Here is a 22,245-nt window from a genome sequence, read left to right as displayed (position 1 = left end):
TTACTTGTTTTTAAATGTTTTGTTTTGTTTTGCTTTGTTTGTTTGTTTGATTCGCTTAAAAACCATCTCAGGGTTATATGCTCACTATTTTACCAACTACAATTCGATCCCAAAATGTGAACAGTGTGTTCTACAAGTACACTTCGTATATGTATGTGTGTGTGTGTGTGTGTGTGTAGAGTTGTGTATTCATAAAAAAGAAAAACTTGTAGATTGGAAAAAAAAAAAATAACAACACTGTATCTAAAATCTTAAGAGGAGCAGAGCGAAGAGAAAATTGGAAAAATCTTGATAGTTATATTATAGGTAATTCTTTATTTGTATATACAAAAAGTCGGTAAATCATTATCATCATCAAGTTGAACACAACTACTTAGAATACACAACTCTACACGATAAAATACAATTAGTTGAAAATCTGTGTGTATTTATTTTAAATATTATTATGAATAATTTGATTTCTCTTTACTTAATTAACTGAACTTTGTTTAACTTTGCTTTTCTAGTTCTGTTCCATCGCACTTATTTAACAAACAAAAAAAAAAAATTGAAGGTGTGAAATTTTAAGGGGGAAATAAATATGAAGAGATTAGAAAGTAAAAGTAAAAAGTGAGTTATTGCATTTTGTTTTTTTGTTTTTGTTTTTTTTTAATTAACACACAGTTCATTTAGTTGCCTAGATAATTATATAATTTTAACATAAGCATAATAATAATAATCATAATATTAGGATAACAAATAATGCATTTGACCGAAACTTTTCTGTTTTCTTCTCCTCGTCAAGTGGGTTGATTATGTGAGTCTGTGTGTGTGTGTGGGTGTGTGTGTGTGTGTACTCTTATATATTTCTATATTTTTTTTGTAATTTTTTCTTTTTAGAACCATTTAATTGCGTTAGATTTCAATTCAAAATTATTAATCTGTTTGTTGTTGTTGTTGTTATCAGCTACTAATTGCTATATTACTAAGAATTGTTTCAAACTTTTGTTGCTTACGTTAATAAATAAATATATATGCATATATGCATGCACATATACATATCATACATATATATAGAGATATACTATATATATATGCGTGTGTGTGTGTGGGTGTGTGTGTGTATTATTTATAAGTATGTGTGCGCAAATCTGAACGATCTGCGCAATCATCGAATCACGTTCTTTATATATGTATATATATATATATATCTATATATCATAATTAATGTTTGTTATCTGCATTTTCGAAATTATTAATTAGGCGATAATCTGATTGTTACTCCTCTCTCCCTCTCTCCATCCCTTTCTCTCTGGCTCTCTGCATCTCTCCATCTAAACAGTTATCCAGTTAAACCGATATTATAACTCCATATCTCGGGCCTCATCCTCACTATAATCCGACATGCTCGACTCACTGTCGCTGCTCTCCCTCTCCTGCTGCGCCGCCCGCAGCGCATCCTCGGTCGCATAGCGTTGGACATAGTCGGCGACCTTGCGATGATATTCCGCCGGCTCGTGGAGATAGAGGGCGGCGGCATCGCGATTCAGGGGATCCACCGGATTGGGATATGTCAACAGCTGTGGGAGAAACGATTCAAAGATGTTCGACAGATCGTACAACGCTGTCCAGGCCTGATTGATCACATCGAGGCAAACGGTCCCCGATGATTCGTCAATGTTCGGATGATAGATTTTGTTCACGAACCCAATGCTGGGCGATTTGAAGGGATAGTTGTCGGGCAGATAGACGCGCACCTTCCATACGCCGCCCTCGTAGGGCGTGCCCTGGGGTCCGAAGAATTTCACATGGAACTCGTTGAGGCCGCCAAGGATGGTGACCTCGTGTTTTGATTCAATTAGCTTGATGACGTCATTGTCCATGCGTCGTTTACCAGCACTGGGCGAGGACATCTTTGATTTGCGTGTTTTGCTTTAACAATATGGTTAATTTAAGTTAAGATTTAGTTTCTCTTTTTGTTGTTTTTGTTTGTAGTGTCGTCTTTTGGTCTCCTACTTCTCGTTGTATCCACTAAGGCTAAGGCTAAGGCGGTGATTGTTTTTGTTGCTATTGCTGTTTGTGTTGTGTTTTGTTTTGCTGTTTGTTTTTTGTTTATTTGTTGTCTAGTGTTTTGTTGTTTTTGTTGTTATTATCAACTGCTCCCCGCTCGCGTTTTCCTTTTATGGCCGCACACTCATTGAAAATGTTTCCCAGCTGCTGCTGTCCCGTCTGCAAAATAAACCAACAAAAAGAAAACAACTTTCAATTAAATGACTTTTCACATGTGTATGTATATTATATAAAGTGCGTTATCAATGCTATCAGGCATGCTGTGCTGCTGCTGCTGCTGCTGCATCTTTTGCCTATGAACTGAAATGTAGGTCAAATAACATTGCTGTCTCGCTCGCACTTGCACTGTCCCATATCAAAACGAAACTATGTCAGCGTCGCAGCAAGCAGCAAGCAGCGCAGCTCATGATGCAGCCGCAATAGCAACAACAAAGCGTGACGTCGCTGCTGCTGACACCCACTAGCACCCTTTCTCTTTCTCTTTCACACTCACGCTCGCGCTCTCCCTGCCATCACTCTGTGGGTGGTGGACTTGTACGAGAGGGGGGGAAGTAAGTGCTCGCTCAGTAGCAAAAGGGCAAGCAAAACGCATCCAAGGACAATTGCAACACTTTGCACACTGCATACTTTCAGGCTGACTGTCAATCAGGCATTGAACAAAAATGGAAATATCCAAATCTTGCTCACTCGCACTCGCAGACGCACGCTCTCGCACTCTCAAATTCAATTGTTTCACCCATTATATATTTTTGCTGTTGCTGTTGTTGTTGTTCTGTGTTCATCATTTTGCGCGTGTGAACGGTGGAGGGGGTGTGGGGACGGAGGGGGAGCGCAGACGGCTGTTTGTTTCCAAACAAGCTCAGCTGTTTAATGTTATTGGCTGACTCTGGCTGTGCCTGCTGAGTAAGAGTGAGCCAGCAAGTGAGGGAATGACTACGTACATATGTATGAGTGAGTGTGACTGTGTGTAAGCGAAACAACCCCCGTAACAGTTGCAAAATATCAACAAATATACAGTGCGCACAAAAATTGTTCAACACACGGAGAAACTACGCAAAAAAGTTTAATCACTTGGCATATTCTTGCACTGTTTCATCTCATTATTAAAACCACAACTGTTTCAACTCAAAAATTTCGCAGGCATGTGTGTGTGCATATGTATGTATGTATATTTTGTGCTAAGTTCCCCAGCTAAACTGGACGTTTAACTGCCAGCATTCACTGTAAAATGCTGCTGTTGTTGCTGGTCAAGCTCTCTGAGCTCTCTTGCTCACATGCGCTCTCTATCTCACTGCTGGGATGAGCTAATTCCAAATGTCTTCGGCTCTCGCTCGCTCGCTCTCTCTCTGGTTGTGACTCTCTTCTTATTTTTGTTTGTGTACACTCTAACTACAGTGGAGCTTTTTTCAATTGGAAATGAAATTTTGTTACTTGTTCTTTGCTAAGTTTCACTGTATTCACGCACACACACACACACACACACACAGACACAGGCATACACATAGAGTGTTGTTATTTGCGTTGCTTTTCAGTGGATTTTGTTTGTTGTTGCTGGTCTCTCAGCTGTGTGTTGGTCTCTCTGTGTCCGTGTGTATTAATTGTGTGTGAGTGTGTAGCCCACGCTCTCGCAGCTCTGGAAGATCAGCAGCAAGCAATAACAACAACAACAACAACAAGAGCAACACAGCGTTGCCTGACTAACCAAATGACACTCAGCTGCAATTTTGTTTCAAGACATATCGCTGTCGCCGTCGTTGTTGTTGTTGTATTTGTTGTTGTTGCTGTGGGGGACCGTGACTGTCTAATAATGATGGCACAATACACATATTGAGATACACATACACATACATATGTGTGTGTATATACGACGTCCATGTGTGTGATATGTATTTTTAATATTTTGTTGGGCAAAAAGAAAGCAAATTTCAAAATGAAATGAAAATAAAATTGTTTTTTTTTTGCTGTGCATGCTTTCTCTCTATATTCTATCTGTGGCTGCTCTACACACTCACAAGCCAAACACACGCACATAAAGAGACACACGCAGCTGACTGCAATTCATTTGTATTGCATTTTCAGATAATTACGAAACTTTTTCAAAACAATTTCAACAAAAACACGCACACTCACACACACGTACACAAACACATACACACAAAACAAGAGATAACATGGAGCTGCTGCTGATGTTTTTGTTTTTTTTTTGCGTTTGCTTTGCTTTTTGATTTTTGTTGCGTTTTTTTTCTTCTTTACTTTGCTAATTTTTGGAGTCGATTTTGTTGTTGTTGCTGCTGCTGTTTCTTGCCTTTTGATTTTGCTCCGTTTTTATTTTATTTTGCTGTTTTGTGTGTGTTGTCTACTTCAACTAGTTACTGAAAATTAACTGGCAACAGAGTTTGGAAGCCCCCAGCGAGCAGCGCAGCAAGCACACGAACATCTGAAAGCAGCATAAGAAGCAGCACACACAGCACAAGCAGCGACAGCAACGACGACGACGACGACACAACAAGCAAACTACGACGCAAGCGACGGCGACGGTGACTGCGAGGGAGAGAGCACAGCGCAGGCAGGCATTGAGAACGAGAGCGATAGAGAGCGCAAGCGAAGTTTATCGAGAGAGCGCGACGCGCCAACCTGCTGGCCACAGTGTTGCTAACTGCGCTTTATTTCAGTCAAATCTAGCTTTTTTTGACTCTAATGCCTTGCAGCTTGCTGCAATTTTGGATTTGGGACTAATTTTTAATTAATATTAACGTATCTATCGTATCGAAAGTAATTACTGCCAAAAATTTCAAGCTTATCGATTTATCACAAGCACAAGTTCGTCTTGTCGAACGAAAAACACTCTAAACTAACTTAATTTTGAAAACATTCACTATCAAACTCTATTATTGCAATAAAATAAAGCTCTAATAAAATGCGATTTTTTTCTCATACTCGTTGTAGTGCATGACATGATTGTTGACTACGCGTATTTAGCTTTTATTTCAGTGCTTGCATCGAAAACTGTTTTTTTTTCTGGCAGTTGGCAGAACTGAGAACGAGGGCGAACCAACAACAACAACAGCAGGCAGATAGAGTGAGAGAATACGGACACAAAGAGAGGCCCCCACAAAGCACATGTACAAAGAAAATCATAATAACAAAGCGAGAGCCAAAGCCAAAACAACAAAAACACCAGCAGCAACAACAACAACAATAACAACAGTGGAAGCAGCAGCAAAACTATACAAACAAATATTAGGCGAAAGAGCTGCAAGCAAAGCAGGCAGCAGAAAGCAACAGCAAAAACAAAAACAGAAACAACAACAAGCGAGTAGTCCACAATTCTGCCAAAGCAAAGAAAAGCTATAATCAAGGACAGCAGCTGTAAAGCACACACGACGCCAAATGCAACGCGCGCGCACACACACACACACACACACACACACGTCGAACGAGCGAGTGAGAGAGACAAAAACACATACACGCAGGCGGAACAAAGCAAAGAGCACAACCGAGCAACGCCGAAGCTTTCAATGCCCTTCATTTGCCAACACTACTAACAAAACAAAACAAAAACGAAAAAATAAACGTTTGGTGTTAATTCGCAATGACGCACACACGCGTTGCTTCTATTACTTTTTCTCCCGCCCATCACATCACCATTGACCTGCCCAATGCAGTGCAGTTGTTAGGAATTGAAGTCCGGTAACGAAACTAAATGCAAGGGAATTGATTTAAGTGCTAACCTAATGGGGTCAAATGCACACACGTACATTAAATAAGTATGCGTGTGTGTGTACGGGCAAAACTTCGGTTAGTCACGTTAAGCTGCCACATAAACGTTGTTCATGCATTTCTGAGTGGGTGACACCTCCTCATCCTACTATTCTTACTCTGATCCACCTAACACACACACACACACACATACAGCCAGACATCCCCGCATAGGTCGCACGGTCATTGACTGCGCATTAAAGTGCATAATGAGGCATGCAAAAAAGGGTATAAATTGGCGGGTGGAGCAGGGAAGGGGAAGCTAAGGGAAATGGGCTAAGGCCAACGGCAGTTGAAAATGTTAAAAAGTCTTTTTTGAAGAGCTTTAGCTTTGTGCTTCGTTAACATTTCTATAGCAACGTGTATGTGTGTATGTGCGCATGTGTTTGTGTGTGTGAGAGTGCTGCTGATAAGATTTAAAACGCAAAAGCAAAGGCAAAGCCAAAGCCAAAGAAAAAAAAAGGGAAAAGAAATCATAAACACAACGCAATAAGCGTGCAAAGCAAAGTGCGTAGTAGCAGAGCACCAATAGTCACGAAGAAGAGGCGAAGAAATGCTACCAATACACGAATATCACACATCTATGATTAAGCATTAACAACTAAGCTGCTTTTGAGCGTAGTTGCTCGACTCCCGAATACCCAACAAAGCAAGTTGTCGGAGAACGAACAAAAATATACTAAAATATGTACATATGTATGTAGTTTGAATAATGATTTAGCTGACCACGAAATTATTACACCCTGCTACAAGTAAGGGGTATTAAAATATACAATTGTAGTTTTTGAGCAACGTTGTCAAAAAAAAAAAAACAGTTTGAAAGTTTATGTACATATGTATGTATGTGAGTGCTGGACGGCCATTGTTTTCCGACCCAAGTTTTTGTTTTTTATTTTTGCTGATAACAGTTACACACTTCATATGTAAACGCAAAGCAGACATAAAGAAAGCCACAAGGATACGCACACATACAAACCGCAGACACATAACGGTTTTTCAAAATGCAAGTGCCTCTGCCCAAAAAAAGAATAGCGAAAAAGGAAAGAACAAAAACGAAATTACAATGGCTATTTTAGCAATGCACGAAACATTCTCTCTCTCGCCCTGCAAACAATGCGAGTGACAGAGAGAGAGAGTCAGAAGGCAAAACAAAACTGCAAGGGCTTGTGACACACGCATACAATACACATGCATAAATGTGCAATGTGGATACGTAAGAGTAAAAGAGTTAGAATCGTCGATCTTTTAGCTGGGCACACTTAAAACTGCTTACATGCAACTGTCGTTGTTGTTATTATTGTTATTCCAATACCTAACGCACCCCCGCCCCCACCATGAGAATGCATTTACACGCGCACGCACACTCACACACACACAAACATGCGCAGACATTGCATTTCATTTGCAAGACCTTTGCTATTAAATATGTACTTAAACTTCAAGTGTAATTCTTCTTTGTGGTATTTGTGCATTTCATTTGGCCATGGGCCATACCTTTTAGTTTTATTATGTTTTCTCCGTTGTATTATTGTTGCTGCTGATGCTGTTGTGTGGCTGGTGATGACTTTGTGGTGCTGTTGCCGTTGTTGTTGTTGATGTTGGCTGACTGCCGCCTTTGATTTTTACGCTTCGATACTTCTCCACATAGTTGTATGCACCGACCGCCTGTGCATTTTATTTATTTTGTTGTTTTTGCTTTCGCGTTTTTCTTACGTTTTCGTTACGACAGCGACAATTGGTTAATAATTAATAGTTGTTTAATGCCTGCTCAACATACTAAAAAAAAATTGGTGCACTGCGTTTGCTATCGCTCCATTCGTTTTCTTTCGTCTTCAACCGTTGTTTCTCTGGTACTCGCATTCGGTTTTCCAGCTGATAAGCAGTGTGACCGTAAATCACTTGTTTCAATTGCACTATTTCTTGCCAGAAATACCGCTTACACAGCTGGTTACACTTCTAAAACCAATTGGTGGACTGGAAAACATCAGCTGTTAATATACAAATAATTTTTATTACTTGGATTATTATTAAAAATATATATTAAAACTAATGTTTTTATTTGAAAGTATTTGTTAGACTATGAGCTTATCTTTATAAAGGAAATTAATTACCCACTAAAATTTAATATATATTTAATAATATAATAATAAATTTAATAATATGGGTACATATGAAAGTAGACATGGTAAAGCAATAAAGTAATTGCTTTAAATGCGCAACCGCATAACTGAAATTTGTGTTTTTTTTTTTTTTATAAATTTAAATGAAAATGCGATAAATAATATATATTTTATTAACATTTATTTGGCCTAGTAGAAGCATAAGTTAAAATTACTTATTTTTTTTTGAGTATAGCAATTATTATTTTATTATAAATAAATCATATAATAAATAAATAAATCATATAATAAAACAAAATTTAATGATCATCATCATGTTATTTATAAAATATTAGTCAAATATACTGCTATTTTTACCGCAATTATACTCACCATGTTTTAGTTTATTTCTCAATATGAATTTAAGAAGCAAATAACTGTGTTGTGAGAACTGCCTTAATCGCTCCATTTATTAGTCATATTATTTGCATTTTGCTGTAGTGTGGTTAATTATAAACAATTAAATACGAATTAATTAAGTGTACGTTATGAAATGGGTAAACTAGTATTTAAATACCAAGAGATTCATATAAAATACTGGAAATTATGCCTTTTTAAGAAATCTAGGTACGCAGCTTTATTACTAAATAGTAAAAATAAAATTTAAAAACAGCAAGCTGTGCTGCAAGTCAAAGTTCGGAGGCATAAACAATTATTTTGAGTAAATTAAATTATCGTATATTATTTTATTTTGAATTTTTGCTAGCGTTAACAGTGATTGGCATACTGGTTGCTGTTAACCGTTCACCGTGCTGTTAAAAGTGTGCAGAGGAGTGCTGCAACGGATGTGGCAACGCTAAAGCCGAATTGCACTGGCAACACTGCCGATATGTGCAAGTCGTATATACACAAAGGAAAAGATTGATAAAAAGAAAAATAGAAAAAAGACTAAAATTCAAATGCAAAAATCATGAGATTTATTGCAATCAACGACTGCTGATTGATGCATAGAACGCCGCCGCCACCGTCGCCGCCACCACCGCCAATCACCGCTGAGCACTGAGCACAAAAACCATCACATCACATCACAACACACCACACACAAACACACTCACACACACACACCCATACCCACTTGGATCAAGGGAGGGGGGAAGACGAGCGCACACACCGCTAAACAAAAATGGTAAGTGTCCCTCTCGCTCTCTCTCTGTTGCTCGCTTACACTCTCTCTTGGTCTACTAAGGCTAACCAGTAAGCCAAAAAAGAAAAATAAGGCTGCGGCTGCCACTGCGACTGCGACAATGGGGCGTTAGCCTTAATAATCAAATCACAAAAAATGAAAAGAGTTATGCCACACACACACACACACACCACAAAATGCGTCATATGTTTTTTTCCCTTCTTTCTGATAGCACGCCGCATCGATGACGTCGGTGGAAGTGCTGTTGAATGAATTCTACCAGCCAACGACGAGCAATGCACGCAAACGTGAGATTGAAACCAATTTGCTGGCCTTCAAATCGCAACCGGAGGCATGGCAACTCTGTTTACGGGTTGCCACAGCGAGCAACAGTTTCACGGAGAATCAATTCCTTTGGTTCTTCAGCACCTCAACCCTGGAGCACACAATCACCCGACGTTGGACGCAATTGACGCCAGCGGATCGCGCCCTGTTGCGGGAACAGTTGTGGCACAATTATGCCCAGCTATCGGTGTTGAGCGGGGCGCGACGACATCGCGACACATTGGCACAGCTGATCGCGTTGTTGGGGAAACGCGAGTTTCCCGAACTGGATCCCAATTATATGCAGCATTGCATGGAGCTAACAAAGACCCGATTCGCCTTGGGCATCAATCTGTTGCGCGTCACATCCGAGGAGGTGGTCAGCAATCGTGGTGATCTCAATAGCGAATGGAAGCAATACTTTCAGCTGTGGTAAGTTTGGAATGCCTTCTGTCAATTTATCCATTGTATCCACATGTCTTCCCCTCTCTCTCACACTCGTTCTGTGTGTCTGTGTGTGTGTGTGTAGCATTTCCATGTGTTTACCCGATGTTATGGATCTGGTCACCAAATATCTGTTAATCGCCGTCTGTCATATCAATGGCAAAGACATTCAAACCACCATACCGAGCACATTCATGGACTTCAGTCTAACCACAGCGCTGCCAAATGACAATCAATTAAGGTATGTATTAGCTGTCACACCATAATTTAAGTTAGCTGCCACTAATTTGCGGATAGTTGCCAGTGAAAAATGAGCAAATCATAGTTGCAATAGTGGTTATAGGGGAAGCACATCTCGCTTAGCGGCCTCAATTGCATGTTAATGAAAGTTATCGAATAATTTAAGTTAGTTGCCACTAATATATGCGGTTTACTGCCTGTTTTGCGGATAGTTACCAGTGAAAGATGAGCAAATCATAGTTACATCTCGCTTAGCGGCCTTAATGTTGCCCAATCCAATAGGAATTTGATAAAGTTTAGCTTTTTTATTGAGTGTGGACCCTAAATGAGATGAGTATACCACTAACGCCGAACTAAACGCTGTTCTTGTTAAATCCTGTCTATTTTACGGATAGTTGCTAGTGAAGCAGTTAAGCAAATCATAGTTGAAATAGTGTTTTAAGGGGAAATACACACACATCTTGCTTAGCGGCCTCAATGATACGTTAATAACAGTAAGCATTTTATATAGTTCACCTTTTTTTTTTGTTAGTATTAAGTGTAGTTCTTAAACCAGATGATTATACCACCAATAGCAAATTAAACGCAGATCCTTTTAAACCTCTAAAGGCTTCAATAAATTCATAAAATAATAATTTAAATGTTTAATTTCAAATGTTAAAAAAAACACAGTTCTTTAAATCCCACAAAAGTTGCAGTTATAATCACTTGAAAGCCTGCTATAAAGTAAAATGTTCCTCAAATACTTTCTTAACTTAGAAATTCCTAATTAAGCAACTGATTAGAAATGCTTATAAGAAAAAGCAGGTCTTAAAATGCAGTATTTCTTGTTAGCCACCACGTGTATAATTATTGTGGAAATTACTTTCCAATCAGAGATTGTATAACTTATCAGCTAGATAACTCTTCAGTAGCTACTTTATATTGTTGCCAATTTTGATAACTAAATAACTTGTTGGCAAGCGAAAACTTGCAAATTTGTTGCTATTAAAAATGAGTTGAAACTAAGAATTTAAATTGGACTGTGATTCCAATTGGATAGTGTTAACAGTTTGATAAGTCATATTAGATGTTATTCAAAACGAATTCAAGGTTACTAATTTAATTCGTGTTTTGAATTGTCTATCAAGTTAAGTGTTCAAAAAGTACAGTTCTAAAAAGAAGATCCACAAAGTTTTTCTCAATTTGAATTTCAACAATATATTAAAACAAACTTTTAGTATTTCAATTTAGATATTTTTCGTTTTTTAATTGCCTAACAAGATAAGCTGTTAAATTAAAAAAAAAAGAAAATTCTAAAGTGGTTCCTCTTTTAATAAATCATCAATTTCAATTTTAGCAATATACCAAATAACACTTTTGGTATTTCAATTAAGATGTTATTCATAACTAATCTAAGAATTTTCCATCAATTTTAATTTCAACAATATATACTAATACACACTTTTGGTATTTGCATTTTGCAGTTCCTCTGTGCTGGAGCTGCTGAGCTGTGTGCAGCATTTGGTCTCCTGGATACGCACCGATCTGATCTCTGAGTATTTCCTGATGAGCATACTCGACTTATCGCAATGGCGCCACGATAAAGAGCCAATCTCGCTGGCAGCGCTCTCGGTGCTGAATGAGCTGTTGTATTTGCAGAAACCGCTGCCGTATGCGGGCACCTTGATGAACGGCGTCAGTGGATTGCTGGAGCAGCACAATACGACAAAGCAGCAAAGTGAAATGTATAGCGATAAGTTTCGTGAACTGTTGCGTCTCTATACCACAAAATATGCGGGCAAATTGCTGCAGGAGAATGAAATGCTTGAATCATTTCTCGATCAACTCTATCGCTGCACCATCAAATGTGAGAATTGATATCTGATAATCTTTTATAAAAGAATCAATTTAAATATTTCATATTTTTTTTATAGTGCACGGTGCTCTGGATTTTACCGAGAAACTGGACATTTGGACGCCTATTATAAAAGTGATTGCACAGCAGCCCACAAGAATGACCGCCTATCATGGCGATGTCATGATGAAGCTGGTCGATGAGATTATGCGACGCACACAGTTCGAGATCAACAAACCGGAGCTGGAGCTGCTCGACAACGAACTGATGGAGGATGATGTGCGTATTCTTAGCATTAGTTTGCTTTGATTTCTATTCTTTTTCAATAGTTCCGAATTTTCAATGGCAGATTAGTTTAAAGTAGTTTTCTATAGTTTCCATTCGCTTTTGCATAGTTTAAATGTTCAATCACAGATCAGATTAAATTCATTTTCTATGACTTCCATTCGCTTTTGCATAGTTGCCATTGAATGTTCAATCGCAGATCAGTTTAAATGTCTCACAAAGCTTAGCTTTGAAATCTATTCCATTTAAATTTTAAATTCTACTGCGTTATTTAATTGAATATCAAATTTCAAAGTTAAGCCGAATTCTTATTTATTGCAATGTTTTAATCTTAATTGATTAACAGCAAAATTAGCTTAGTCTACGCTTTGGCTGTCGATGCCATCAATTTAGGCTGCTCTTGATTAATTAATTATACAGTTATTTTTGAGATATGAGCATTACGACAATTTTGGCACATTGTGTCAACTATGATTTCTAAAAGTCATATTCACAATAAGTTCGCATATACAAATTTGACTCACACTTCATTTGAGTTTTTAGCCCAAAACCATTTGAAATATTAAGTTTACAAGCTGCTTTGTAATTTTTAATTGCAAATCAAACTTCAAAATGAAGCCAAATTAAATTATAATATTTATGCTTATAAGCATAAAGCTCTAATTAAAAATTAAGACATCAGTTCGATTTGACTCTAAAAGAATTTCATTATGAAGCTGTAATAGAAAGTATTCTTTAAATAATATTTGCTGCTTAATTATTAAAGACTTTGGTATATTTTGAATGTAGTACTATATCAATATACGAAATATTCTAGACATTTTTGGTATATAATTTCGGTATATTTTATATTTAGTAATGTACCAATTATGGCCTTCCTTAATTTTTTTTTGTAATTTTGTGGTATATTCATAGTGTAGTACTATATAAATATACCAAATAAATGCAATGGTATATTTATAGTATTTTTGTGGTATATTTAAATATTAGCGGACTGTTTTGCTTAGCTTCTTAGCTTTCTCACTTGTTTTTTTTGTCTTACATTTCTTTAAGAACTCTATACTGATAAAATCATTCCCCTCTTTATATTTTCAGACACCCACAACGGAGTGGCAACAGTTCCTGGACCAATGCTTCGAGTGCCTGGCACTGTTGGCGACCACGCGCGGTGCTCACATTGTGTTTGCCCAAGTGTTTGCTCATTGGTCGCGACCACAGACGTATTTGCTATCGCTGGAATTGGCGCTGGATCATGGCAGTGGACGTTGCTATGAGGCGGCGCGAAAGCTGAAGATGGCCAATGTTGGGGAAATATTGCGAGATTTTGCGACCGTGTGTCAGGCTGTGGTCCGATTGGCGCCTCTAATGGATACGGCGACGGCGCCAGCGGATGTGGTGGATGAAATGGAAAGCCAGTTGCAAGTGCTCTCGGATCGATTGTTGCAAACGCTGCAGCTCCTGGCCAGCAATCGTGTGGGCAGCCACGATGCGGACAAGGCGAGCTTTCAGACTGATTTGGATAACCTGTAAGTTGTTGTTGTTGGGCGTCAAAGAAACTAGAAGAGGGAAATAGAACGGAATTCTCTAGCACCCAGCTTTAGGAGAGCTTACTAGAAGATTGGAATGATTTTGTCATGGATAAACTTAGTTTGCTTAGAACTGAATTTTATTGCCAGCAAGCTTAGCTTCATATTAAATTGATATAAATGCATTTCAGCATTTCATAGCAGCGAACTAGCTTGCTGTTCTGTTGATGTGATTTCATAGCAGCAAGAAAAAAGTTGCATAGCAACCAGCTTACTAGAAGATTGGAATGATTTTGTCATGGATAAACTTAGTTTGCTTAGAACTGAATTTTATTGCCAGCAAGCTTAGCTTCATATTGAATTGATATAAATGCATTTCATAGCAGCGAACTAGCTTGCTGTTCTGTTGATGTGATTTCATAGCAGCAAGCTTGAGGATTGAGATCTGAATTGAAAAAAAGTTGCATAGCAACCATCTTACTAGGAGATTGGAATAACTTTGACATAGATAAACTTAGTTTGCTTAGAACTGAATTTTTTGGCTTGTTATTGAAATTTAAATGTATTTGTCGATGAAATTTGATTTCACAGTAACTTCATAGCAGCCAGCTTTAGGATTGGGATTTGAATTGAAATAAGTTAAGCATAGCAACTAGGGAATAACTCTGGCAAAGATAAACTTCGTTTGTTTATTTTGGCAACAAGCTTAGCTTTTTATTGAACTTCAAATGCATTTCATAGCAGCGAGCTCGCAGTTTTGTCGAGGAAATTTGATTTTACTTAAGGATTGAAATTTGAATTGAATTGAGTTGCATAGCAACCAGCTTACGAAAGAATGGAAGCATAGTATGCTTAGAACTGAATTTTTGGAAGCCAGCTTAGCTTGTTATTGGAATTTAAATGTATTTCATAGCAGCAAGCTAGATTGGTGTTTTGTCGATGATGTCATTTGAGTTGACTTTATAGTAATTTCATAGCAACCAGCTTGAAGCTTGAGATTCGAATTGAAATGGGTTACATAGCCACCAACTTTTAGCTTTTCGATGAGATGGGAATTTCAGTTAAAATTAGATTTTGTAATAATTGGGATTTGAATTGAAAGAGTTGCATAGAAACCAGCTTGTTGATTTTAAATTTTTAATGCATTTAATAGCTTGCTCTTTTGTCTATGAAATTTGATTTATTAGTATTTTCATGACAGTCAACTTGAGGATTGAAATTTGAATTGAAATCAGATGGGAATTTAAATTGAAATTTCTTTTATTTGTATTTAAGTAAGTTACACATTAGTCAATTTGTAGTTTTGATCATATTTTAAATCAAATGAGTTTCAAAGGTAATCGATTTGATCTCATTTTTTTTTTTTGGGATGGGTTTTTCATTGTTTCTTACGAGTTTATCCTTTTGAATAGATTTTTAATTTGAATTGAAATTAATGTAAATCTTTTTTTCGGTGATTCTTTTTTAGTTACGCTCAAGTTTTATTGGCCATACGCAGCATTTTTCCGCTGTCCAAGTCGCTGAACAGCGAACAGCTGCTGCATCGACTCTTTGCCATATTGGGCAGCATCTTTGCGTGCAACAATTCGTTGTCGGCCGCCTCGCCGATCGTTCAGCAGGCGGCCAGCGAGGTGCTGCTCTTCATTGCGACTGTGATACGACCCAAGTGTCTGCTCGACATACCCGAGATCCAAAGTCTAATGCAGGCGGGGCCACGCCTCGGCGCCCAGCTGCCGCGACAAGTGTGCATCAACGTTCACATCAGTCTCGTCAGCTACATGGTGCTGCCATGGAAATCGGTGCCGGAACCCCAGCAGGATTATCCTCGACGCCTCTGGATGCTCCGTGAATATATCGCTTCGTTGGCCAGGAATTTCGTTGAACTCGATTTGGCCGCAGCGGGCGAGAGCAAAGTGGCGGCGGCCACGCTCAATTTGCTGGGCACATTTACGGCGCTCATCGAGTACTTTAAGGCGACGGGCGCCAGTGCCAAGGATATGCTGGCCACCACATTTAAGGTGAGCAACTGCACGTGACTAGGAACTAAGCGAAAATCATTTTGAATTAACTTATTAGTTAAGTACATTTGTCATTGGACTGTTTAGTTGACTACCTTTTATTTAACTATCTGTTAGTTAACTGTCTGTTAGTTAACTGTCTGTTAGTTAATTTTGTGTTAGTTAACTGTCAGTTAATTAAATACTATGTCTGTCAACTGTCAGTTAATTATCTGTTTGTTAACTGACAGTTAGTTAAGTATCTTTAAGGTAACTGTCAGTATGTTAGTTAACAGTCAGTTAGCTGTATGTTAGTCAACTGTCAGTTGGTTCACTATCAGTAAGTTAACAATCTGTTAGTTAACTGTAGGTTAGCTAACTTTTACTTAGTTACAGCATATTTAAAGTACCTTAACAACACAAGGGTAGCAAATAGAAAAAAATAAACCAATCCTCAACTCAAATATGAGGATTACATATACATATATCTTTATTAACGAGTTAGTTAACTGTCAGATAGTTAGCTGTCAGTTAGTTATGAGTTTGTTAGCTAACTATATATTAGTTAAGTGTTTGTTAAATAACAGTTTGTTAGTTATCTGTGTGTTAGCGAACAGTGCGTTAGTTAACGGTGTAGTATTGACAGTATTTTATTTATTTCAGTTACTTAACTGTCAGATAGTTAACAGTATGTTAGTTAATAGTGTGTTAGTTAACAGTATGTTACTTAACTATCTGTTAGTTATCTACTCATGAACTACACTGTCATAATACTGTTTCTGTTTACTAATATTACTTTACAAATATTTTCTCATGAATTTAAATGTGTATTTAATAGTATTTCCTCAATAATATTTTATTATTATTGTTTAGTTTTGTTATACATAATTTTAAATTGTTAGGAATTTGTAATTTTGTAGCTCAACAATATTTTTATTTATGCATTTCTTTATATATACTATAAGCTTGGATTTGAATCTATTTCATTTTATATATTTGAGATAGAAATGATATTTTTGCTACAATTTGTATTTGTATTGTAGATTTAAATATTGTTTTTTTTTTAATGTGTAACATAAACATTAGGACATTCGAGATTTCCCTTTGGAATTTTAGTATGTATATAAATGCCATAATTTAAATGGTTTACTTATGTAGTCATTTATTTGCAATAGTCTGAGACACAAGTTAAGCCCTTAAATGAAGTATATTTATTGTAATTAGAAATAACGTTTCTTACTCTAACTAACTTCTTCTAACTCTTGCTTTTTTTCCTTTCCGGCAGCCCATCTTGAACAAGGCGTTGATCATCTTCAACAGCTATGGACTGAGCAGCATTGCCATGGCCATCACGGTGGCCGAGTTCAGTTTAAGCATGCTGCGCACTCTGCCGATGCACTTGGGTGCGCAGTTCATCAAGGAGATGATAACGCTCTTCATCGATGTGAGCAGCAGGTGAGTAGTCCCCTCTCTTTCTCGCTTTCTCGCTTTATCATGCTAACTCTTTCTAAACCGTAGGGAACAATTGACGCTGAGTCGACTGGCAGTGATGGAGAAGGTGCTGCAAATGTTTCAACTGATTGTGGAGCAACCGGGAAGCGCATCGTTGGCGCTGTTGCCCAACATCCTGAGCTTTAGCACACAGCAAATATTGCCGCTGTTGCAGCAACAGAATGCGGCCACCGATAGCAGCGAAATCACGAGTTTGCTCTATGCGTTATTCGACAGGTGAGGCGAAATACTTGTGTGTGTGTGTTAGTTAAGTGTGTCTGTTAGTTAACAGTATTTAAGTTATCTGTATGTTAGTTAACTATCTGTTAGTAAATAGTATGTTAGTTAATTGTCAGTTAGTTAATTGTCAGTTAGTTAACTGCCAGTTAGTTTATTGTCTGCTAAATAACTCTTAGATAACTGTCTGTTAGTTGACGATCTGTTAAATAACTGCACGTTAGTTAACATTCTGATAGTTAACTGTCTGTTTGTTCACTATCAGTTAGTTAACTGTGTGTTAGTTAACGATCTGTTAAATAGCTGTACTTTAGTTGAAATTCTGTTAGTTCACCAGTTAACTGTGTGTTAGTAAACTGTCAGTTTACTGTGAGATAGTAAGCATTAAGTTAGTTAATTTTCAATTAGTAAAGTGCCTGTTAGTTAACTGTCTGTTAGATCTCAGATAGTTAACTGTATGTTAGGTAACAAGAGTTAGTTAACAATACGTTAGTTAACTGTCATCTAGTTAATTGTACCACATGTTAGCTAACTGTATGTAATTTAACTGTATGAGAGTTAACTGTGTGTTTCTTAACAGTATGTTATTTAACCTTCAGTTAGTGAGCTGAGTTATCTTAACTCTCACTTAGTTAACTGTTTGTTGGCTTACTGTCTGTTAAATAACTGTTAGTTAACTGCAAGTTAGTTAACAATATGTAAGTTAACTGTATATTGGTTAACATTAAGTTAGTTGACTCTCAGCTAGTTAATTCTAAGTTAGTTAACAGTATGTTCGTTACCTTTCACCCAGTTAGTTACTATACTTCATCAATCTAATCATTGTTTTTCTCCTCTTCCTCTGCAGCGTGCTGACCTGCAAATGGCAATTCTTCTACAAGAATCAATTGAGCAATGGCCATGGCAATGGCGTCGCCAATTGCAGCGACAATTTGCATCCGGAGAACTTTATGGCCATAATGAATGCATACGGCCAGATGCTTGTGAGTGGCACCGATCCCAGCAATGTGCGCAGCGTCCTTTTATCGATGCAGAATGTGAATGAACGCAGTCGATTGTATCAGCGTGTCCTGTTCAAGGAGCAACTGTTGGCATCGTTTCAGCGTGCGCTGCTCAATCTATTGCTAAGTGGCGAAGGTGCTTTGCACTTTGATCTAATCGCACAGGCCCTCTATGCCATGGGTCAAGTGGATAGACGGCAACTGCACGAGAGCCTCCTCAATGCCTCGCTGCCGGTGGCCCAAAGTGCACTCGAGGATATATGCCAGACAACTGTAAGCAAGCAAATCAAATCGAATTTTTAATAGTAGAAGTGTTGTAGTACAGCTTTTGATAGTCAATTAGGCAGCCAATTAGTCAATCTGTCCGTCTAATCTATCTGTTCAGTTCATATTCAATTTTTATACCTAATAGTTTAATGTTTCTTATGTGATTCTTACACATCTTAAGTTAAATGAAAGTCGAGAATTCTCTCTAAAATATTTCTTATGTGATTCCTACACAGCTTAAGTAAAATATAAAATGAATTGCAAGAACTAAATATTTGTTTCCGAGCTAGAAATTTGCTACAGAATTGAAATTTGCTGGATTTAATAGCAACTAAATACAAAATGTTTTCTAAGAACATTATTAGTGATAACTAGAATATAAATCCAATTACTAGAGCTATTTCTAAGCTACAGATTTGAAATATTTGTAACTTTAATAATAGCTAAATACAAAATTTTCTCAAAGACCTTTGTAATAACTACAAAGCTTTAAAAAAAAGTGATTCCTAAAATATAAAAAGAATTGCTAGAGCTGGTTTGAAGCTAGATATTAAATAAAAAGTGTTTAAAGATTTGAGATTTGACAGTCCCAATAATAATATGTATATACAAAATGTTAAAATGAAATTTGCTTGACTTCATAATATCTAAAAACAATACTTTTATTCCATCTTTTTAAGAGTTATCCAATATGTACAAGTAATTACTAGTTATTTAGAAGCTAGAGATTTGAAATTTGCCACACTTAATAATAACTAATTACAAAGTGTTTAGAGGTTTGAAATTAGCAAATCGAAATACAAAATGTTTTCAAAAACTTCATAAGTGACACCAAAAGATAAAAAGAGTTACTAGAGCTATTTCTAAGCTGGAGATTTGAATTTTTCTAAAATTTAATAATTCCTAAATACAAAACGTTTTCTAAAAATTGAATAGGTGATACTTAAAACATAAAAAGTAAGCTGGAGAAATTGAAGTTTTCTAAATTGTATATGTAATTCCATTTTGAAGTATCCAAAACTAAACTTTTCTCTCTTTCTTGTTCGCAGGACATTCCAACGTTTACGCAGAAACTTACACAGCTCATGCAGGATGCGCAGTGTGCGCATCTGAATGAAACCACGTAGGCTAAGGACGTTATATAGGACATATATCACTCGGAACAAACATCAACAACAACAACAACAACACTCTAACACTACACAACTACAAGACACCCTACAAAATGGAACCAAACCACAAATCGCGTGCTCACTCTTCTCTATATTTTAGTATATCTCTGTCTCTTTATTTTGTGCTTCGCTCTCTTTTCTGTTTTTTTTTGAATTGTATATAGTTGTGCTCTTTATTTTTGCCTCCGTTTCCGTCTCTGTCTCCGTCTCTTTCGTGCTCAGTTTCTATGTTTAGATTTGTTGGCGTGTGTTCCGTTTTTTGTTATGGGGCAAAATGGTCCATATGATGATACAAATGCGATCTACAAAAACAATTTATAAAAGACAATGTTTAGCTTGTAATGCGATTCCGTAAACACAAACCACAAGAGAAAAGATAAAAGAAACCTACATTAATCTAGTAATTATGATTACTATAACTATTCTTAATTATGATTATGCATTATTTAATTACATTATTAATCCATACACACACACACACACACACGCAATTCGATAAAAGTCATACTACATAAACATTTAAAATACTTCGCATAAATTATTGAAGCATTTGATGATGACGACATCATCAAAACAATTGACAACAACAGCAGCAGCACTTAATTGCATTCATTTAATTTATTATCGCAAACAAAGTTCAGATTAGATATATGCATATATCGACACGTTTCGTTACAACAACAACAACATCATTTAGCGTAATCTTAAGTATTCCTTTCTTGTCAACCCAAATCCCCAAATTCAAATTCAAAATGCAAATTCGATTTAATTCACAAAAAAAGAAAGATCAAAAAAGAGAAGACACTTCATTTTTATTATATTTTTTTTCCAAATGCATTTTTTTGTGAATGAAAAACCAATAAAATATATGAAATAAAAAACGTTAATGTCTTTTAAATATTGGGAACTTAGAGTGGAGAAAAATAAAGTACAAATCTTTATCAAGAGACGTACAAGTATCCTGAAATTTTCAGTATATTTAGTTGGTATGCTGAAAATGGAAAATTATATAAGAATATGTTCCAAAAACAAATCGTTTTAAATTAAATTTGATTTCTACATAAAAAACATCCCAATTATGAAAATTTCATGTTTCTGCATTTGGTAAATGCTGAGTTCACATGGGTTGAGTCTATTTAGAGACTTGTTTTGCTCAAGAATCATTGAATTACGCAAAGAACTCAAATTTATAGGGTATATTAAGCAAATACATACATCAAATTATTAGCACGCATTTTGACGACTTTCAAATAGTATACAAAAAATTAATATTACCGCGGATCAGATATAAAACATAATTTTTATCAAACTGAAAAGAAGCTCAAAAAATTCAATTTAAAATAAGGTTAAATGTATCATTATAGAAAGTTATACAAAAATATGATTTTAAGTGATTCTAAAAGATTAGATATCTGAATACAGAAAAAAGTTATCATTTTTTATTTTTTGCAATTTTTAAGCTTTGACTTGTTATTTATTATTGAAAAATATTTAAGGTTCAACTTAAGAATTTACTTTATTCACAAACTTTGACTTGTAGGAATAAGAAAAAACTTATCAAAAAGTAATTTTATTAAAGTTCAGCTTCTTTAACTAAAAAGAGAAAGGTTATTTGTTTTATTTTTAAAAACAAGATTGTGGCTAATAAGAAAAAGTCTATAGAACTGGATCTTATATAATGATGAATAAACAAAAAATGAATTGACGAAAAATAATTTAATAAAAAAATAAATCTTTTTAGTTTTTGAATTAGAATGTGCAGAAAAAGAAATGAATTATTGAAAAGTAATTTTACTAAAAATTAAAGAAATCTTTTTAGTTTTATTTTTAATTCAAATTGAGGTAAATAAGAGATAAATAAGAAAAATCGATGGAGCTTGATCCTATAAGACTTATTTATAAACCACAATTTATGCCATTGTCAATTCATGTTCCAATTAGCAAATCCATTTGAAAAAATGTTGCAGCTGGTGTTGTGAAAAGCCTAACTCTAGACTCAAGCTAGGTAAAAGTGTGGTTATGGTGCGAGTTAAGAGGTAGTTGGGATAGGAGGCTAAGGGCTCAGTTCCCGTCACGCGTTCCACACGCGTTTGTGACAGAACAATGAGTCAAAGGACGATATGAATCCAATCTCAAATGTAAATATAAATAGAAAGGAAGAGCACTTAAAATTCGACGAGGACAACAACAATAACAACAACAGGAACTGAGGGGAAGGGAACGAATAGCAGAGACACAGGGAGCAAGTCCTTAAAAGCGACAGCTTCCTCTTCATTGTTTCTGCGCATTTCGGTTTTTGCATTTACGTTCAGGTGTTGCAGGCTAAAGCAACAC

The 22,245-nt window shown here is 36.4% G+C and overlaps 2 protein-coding genes across 3 annotated transcripts in view; one reads left to right on the top strand and one right to left on the bottom strand.

Annotated features, from left to right (window-relative positions):
• Positions 1-317: 317 nt before the first annotated feature.
• The window catches only part of LOC133847805 (ubiquitin-conjugating enzyme E2 H), a 158,371-nt gene continuing 136,443 nt past the window's right edge, over positions 318-22,245 (bottom strand). Inside the window, exons 1-2 of one of the 2 annotated variants that reach the window (XM_062283036.1) lie at positions 7,303-7,658; positions 318-2,208 (exon numbers count right to left, since the gene is read on the bottom strand). In XM_062283036.1, the coding sequence (XP_062139020.1) occupies positions 1,341-1,892 (552 nt within the window). In that variant the 5' untranslated portion in view covers positions 1,893-2,208; positions 7,303-7,658 and the 3' untranslated portion in view covers positions 318-1,340. Of the gene's footprint in view, positions 2,209-7,302; positions 7,659-22,245 lie in introns of those variants that run through there. The other variant, XM_062283037.1, reaches the window with a different exon arrangement.
• Positions 8,692-20,603, top strand: LOC133847678 (exportin-6). The gene is made up of 11 exons (XM_062282859.1): positions 8,692-9,093; positions 9,323-9,846; positions 9,944-10,099; positions 11,565-11,947; positions 12,015-12,214; positions 13,316-13,746; positions 15,215-15,764; positions 17,029-17,198; positions 17,262-17,471; positions 18,319-18,745; positions 19,789-20,603. The coding sequence occupies exons 1-11, from the start codon at positions 9,091-9,093 to the stop codon at positions 19,864-19,866; spliced, it is 3,132 nt and encodes a 1,043-aa protein (XP_062138843.1). The 5' UTR covers positions 8,692-9,090; the 3' UTR covers positions 19,867-20,603.

Source organism: Drosophila sulfurigaster, chromosome X (genome assembly GCF_023558435.1).
Source record: "Drosophila sulfurigaster albostrigata strain 15112-1811.04 chromosome X, ASM2355843v2, whole genome shotgun sequence".
Classification (NCBI taxonomy): Eukaryota; Metazoa; Arthropoda; class Insecta; order Diptera; family Drosophilidae; genus Drosophila; species Drosophila sulfurigaster.
This window is presented reverse-complemented; position numbering and strand designations above follow the sequence as displayed.